General features: G+C 48.2%; 1 protein-coding gene across 1 annotated transcript; it reads left to right on the forward strand.

Annotated features, from left to right (window-relative positions):
• Positions 1–350: 350 nt before the first annotated feature.
• On the forward strand, positions 351–3,761 carry LOC103626945 (bisdemethoxycurcumin synthase). Its single transcript, XM_008647307.3, has 2 exons — positions 351–618; positions 2,610–3,761. The coding sequence occupies exons 1-2, from the start codon at positions 429–431 to the stop codon at positions 3,611–3,613; spliced, it is 1,194 nt and encodes a 397-aa protein (XP_008645529.1). The 5' UTR covers positions 351–428; the 3' UTR covers positions 3,614–3,761.
• Positions 3,762–4,707: the final 946 nt, after the last annotated feature.

Here is a 4,707-nt window from a genome sequence, read left to right on the forward strand (position 1 = left end):
ATGATAGACATGACCATCTACCTACTTAACTGCCCAACTGATCATTACAATTCAGAATAATCACAACAAATGTTTTCTGGTAAAAGCATTCCTAACTTGATGCTGAAATAAAGGCAGCCATTTCTTGGTGGAAGTGGAAGCGGAAGCGCACGAGCTTTGAAGTTAGGGTATGCGTTGACGCATCTCCTTTATGACGGTTCTCAGCGGGGTACGGGGCATTTGTTTCCACGAAATTCCCGAAGATTTCAACCTTCAGCACTCTTGACTCCACGTACGACTTGAAGTTCGTGGCGCCAGAGAAAGACTGAAATATGAAGTATAAATAAATGCTTGGATGGACTGAGCTCTGTGTGCGCATTATTGATACGAGCAAGCTAGCATTCTTGCGTTGCTAGTAAATCAAGAGCTCAAGGCTCACCAGGAAAGCCATGGGAAGCGCTCCCGTGAACGTCTGCGTGTCTCGACGCGGGCAGCAAGCGGAAGGGCCTGCCGCAGTGCTGGCCATTGGCACGGCCAATCCGCCGCACTGCGTGCATCAGGACGAGTTCCCAGACTACTACTTCCGCATGTCCAGGAGCGAGCATCTCACCGACCTCAAGGTCAAGCTCAAGAGAATATGTAAGCACTCCATCTTGAAAATGACACCAAATTATCATTCGTATTTTAGGCACTACTGAAAAAACAGACAATGAGTAGCCGATCCAACGGAATTCCAACCGTTATTGAGCAATTGGAAAAAGGCATCAACTTTTAGGGCATGTACAGTGTTAATTAATGTAGAGGCCGTTAAGTTATTTAAAAAGGATATTTGCAAAAAAAAATCGTAGAGCCATCTCTGTATGAAAAAATGTATCCAACTCGTAACCTAAGTAGCAACAGATGATTCACCTCCCACTGTATGAATTCATCGTCTGTTATATCGATCCGTTGTTATACAAGCACATTTACTTCTATATTTATTAATAGATTATATTTATAGTCACTCTATTGTATAATAAAGTTGTCTATATTTATAGACCCGGTTGCATGGGCAGGTAAAGTGACTTTTAGTACCAAGGTCCACTTTAATACTGGTTCAGAGCTAGATTGCCGCTAAAGATTAACATTTAGTATGGTCTTGCCCAGAACCGGTATTAAAAAGAGATCTTTAGTACAACCGGTACTAAACTGTATTTTTTATTTTTCGCAGATACAAAATTAATTAATATATGCATGTATATATTTACAAGTTCTTTCCAATACATTAAACTTGTCGTTTAAGATTAACCTAAAGAGATTTGATCCTTCTTCTGTGCATAATTCCTTTTTTTCTTAAAGTCAAGACACTTTGTTAAATATGAAAAAGAGTGTTACATACTTTTTTAGTATAAATAGACAAGAAAGTTTTTTCGTCTCGGTTTCTTGTTTTACCCTTATTTTTTATCGGTTCCTTGTTCTTCATTTTCGTACTTTTTTAACCCTACTTTCTTTTTTCAGCACAATTGCTTCTTTGTCTCTGGGGGTGTCTTTGGAGAAGGTTGAAGATGGTCTTAGCCGGCAACAAGCCCTTAACACAAGAAATAAAAAATTTATTCAACTAAGGGATAGTTGGCAGTTAAAAGTATTTTCGTATTTCCTATCTAAGGGTAGTTTATGATTCAAGTTGTTCTCCATTTTAAGGAGATTAATGTCAGCATGATTCCTATAAAAACACATTAAATAGGGAAAATTAGAGTTTAAAATAAACAATATAGGCATTGTGGACAACAAACAAAAAGAAAAAACATGGACAAACATCATTTCACGTGTGTGTGAAAAATGCAAACTCTATAGCAAAGATACATAACCATAAGAGTTTGTGATATGCTCACCGAGGGATGGGGTATCACTGTTGCATGTGAAGCCCTGAGACTCGGACACTAAAACTCATGAATAAGAAAGGTTTGGAAAAGGCTGAATATATAGTGGGAAATTTAGTAGCGATTCTAACTAAGAACTGATGCTAAAGATGTTTTGAGCGTGAGAGTGAAAGTTCTAGGCGGAAACTAGAATATCTTTAGTATTAATTGTTTCTATAAAAAAATCGGTACAAACCCTTTATTTTTAGTACCGGTTCTTTTTAAGAACGAGTACTAGAGTATTTGAGACGCGGAGGTAAAACTTCTAGCAATAATGAAAAATAGCACCGGTACTAAAGGCTCTCTATTTTGTGTCGGCTAAGGGTCTTTAGTATCGATTGATGTTTTCAACCGATTCTAGAATAGTTGAGCTTTAGTATCAATTCAGTTTCTAGAACTGATACTAAAGATATCTTCATACTTTAGTATCGATTGGTGTCTTCAACCGGTACTAAAGACTTGGTATTAATATCAGTTAGGAACGCCAATCGATATTAATATCCTCTACACGTATTTAAACCAATACTAATGTCCTCTGTATCGATTTCAAATTCAAATTTAAATTCAGACACGGTCTATTTAATTTTACTGGCCCAAGCTGGGAAAGCCAAAGTTTTGCAATCCTTAAATATTTTTATGAGAATTCCTTAAATACTTTATCCTAGCACTCTCGGCTCTGTGCCAATTTTTATTCTATGGTCTCTCACACCAGGGCATGCTTCCAAACTCCAGGTGAGAAATCAGGAATAGAGAAACGCTTCTTCCACATCAACGAGGAAATACTGGCCGCCCATCCGGACTTCAACGACCGAGAGAAGCCGTCGCTCCAAGCCCGAATCGAGATGACGGTAACGGAAGTCCCCAAGCTCGCCGCGCGCGCCGCCGCCAAGGCCATCGCGGAGTGGGGCCGCCCAGCCACGGACATCACGCACGTCGTGTTCAGCACATACTCCGGCGCGAGGTCCCCGAGCGCGGACCTCCGCCTGGCGTCGCTTCTGGGCCTGCGGCCCTCCGTGTGCCGTACCACGCTGAGCCTCCACGGCTGCTCGGGGGGCGTCCGGGCGCTCCACCTGGCCAAAGACATCGCCGAGAACAACCACGGCGCGCGGGTCCTCGTGGTCTGCGCCGAGGTTTCCCTCATCTCCTACAGCGGCCCCACGGACGGCTGCGTGGACTCTGTCCTCGGCCTGGCACTGTTCGGCGACGGCGCCGGCGCCGTCATCCTGGGCGCCGGCCCCGTCTCCGGCTCGGAGCGGCCGCTGTTCGAGACCGTGTGCGCCGCGCAGACGACCGTGCCGATGACCGAGGCCGCGATCACCACGCAGTTCGCGCCAGGCGGCATGGAGTACCGCATCGGCAAGCAGGTTCCGGGGATCGTGGAGCAGACTATCAGGCAGTGCCTGCTCGACGTCACTGGGCCGCTCGGCATCGACGTGGTGACATGGAACGACCTCTTCTGGGCGGTGCACTGTGGAGGCCGCGCCATCTTGGACAGCGTTGAGGCAGCTCTCGGACTGGGATCTCAGAAGCTAGCAGCCAGTCGCCATGTGCTGAGAGAGTACGGCAATATGAGTTCCGCAGCCGTCGTCTTTGTGCTCGAGGAGGTTCACCGCCGACTGACGTCCAAGAACGCTGACGGGGAGACTGCCGAGTGGGGGGTCATGGTAGCGTTCGGACCGGGGGTCACAGTTGAGATAATGGTCCTGCGTGCCACGACAAACCTCGAGGAGAAGTAGTGTTTGATACACGTAGTAGTTTATCTGCCACACTATTGCCGCTGTATAAAATACTCATACTAGTGTTTAATACACATGGTGTATATTGTCTAGACGATTATTAAAATAGGACACATGTACTGTTGTCTTATTATTCAGACTTGGCATGCTAATAAGAAGCTCATTTCTTTTATGATCTACGCATATAGATCTATTGCATCTAGGGCTGGGAAAAAAGCTCGGGCTCGGCGAGCCGGATCGAGCTCGTCGCGGCTCGGTCAGGCTCGAGCCGGCTCGCGAGCTGCCGGCGAGCCGAGCCGAGCCAGTTTAGCGAGCTCGACAAAATCCCGAGCCGAGCCGAGCCAGCTCGCACAAGCTCGCGAGCCGGCTCGCGAGCCAAGCCCAACAGTAAACAACGTAAGTGCAGCCCAATAGGCCCAATAGGCCACACAGCGTAAGTGCTGAACTCTGAAACGCGATCAAGGCGTCAAGCGATCAAGGCGTCAACCGTCAAGCCGCCGCGCCCAAACCACCTAACCCTAACAGCTCGTGCTCGGCGGCGGCGCCTCGGCGGACGGCGGTGCTCCACTGCTCCTCAGTCCTCAGCTCCACGGCGGTGCTCCACTGCTCCTCGGCAGCCCGGCAGGCGCTCGTGCTCGACAGCGACCGACGCTCGTGCTTGGCCACCGCGAGTCCGCGCCGCGACTGTCGCTAGGCCCGCTGTGCGGTCGTGCTGCTGCTGCCGTGCGCCCGTGCGGTCCGGCGTTCTGTACACGGCGCCCCGCCACGTGCGGACGCGCACGCGGCCACGCCGGCACGCCGCTTGCCGCCACCCGCCACCCGCCTGGCCGCCTCCCTCTGCCTGGCCGGTGGCTGCTGGCCTGCTGCCTGGCCCAGTGCCCCAATCTGCCATCTGCCATCTGACCGGTGAGCATCGTCAATTCTCATCCACAGCTCGAGTTGCAGTTATGAGTTAACACATTATATCTTGCAGAATGCAGACTGTCCTAGGTTGCAATTAACATATTATATATTCTTGATCATAAATTGATAGGTTATGGAATCTGGTGTGCAAGGGGAGGGGGTGAATCAAAGTAATGAGATAGATTCAGAAA

Source organism: Zea mays, chromosome 5, assembly GCF_902167145.1.
Source record: "Zea mays cultivar B73 chromosome 5, Zm-B73-REFERENCE-NAM-5.0, whole genome shotgun sequence".
NCBI lineage: Eukaryota > Viridiplantae > Streptophyta > Magnoliopsida > Poales > Poaceae > Zea > Zea mays.

Excerpts from the sequence above, each read along its gene's own strand:
- LOC103626945 (XM_008647307.3), top strand. The coding sequence starts at position 429 with ATGGGAAGCGCTCCCGTGAACGTCTGCGTGTCTCGACGCGGGCAGCAA. Across the intron at positions 619-2,609 it reads GGTCAAGCTCAAGAGAATAT|GTGAGAAATCAGGAATAGAG; the intron begins GTAAGCACTCCA and ends TCCAAACTCCAG.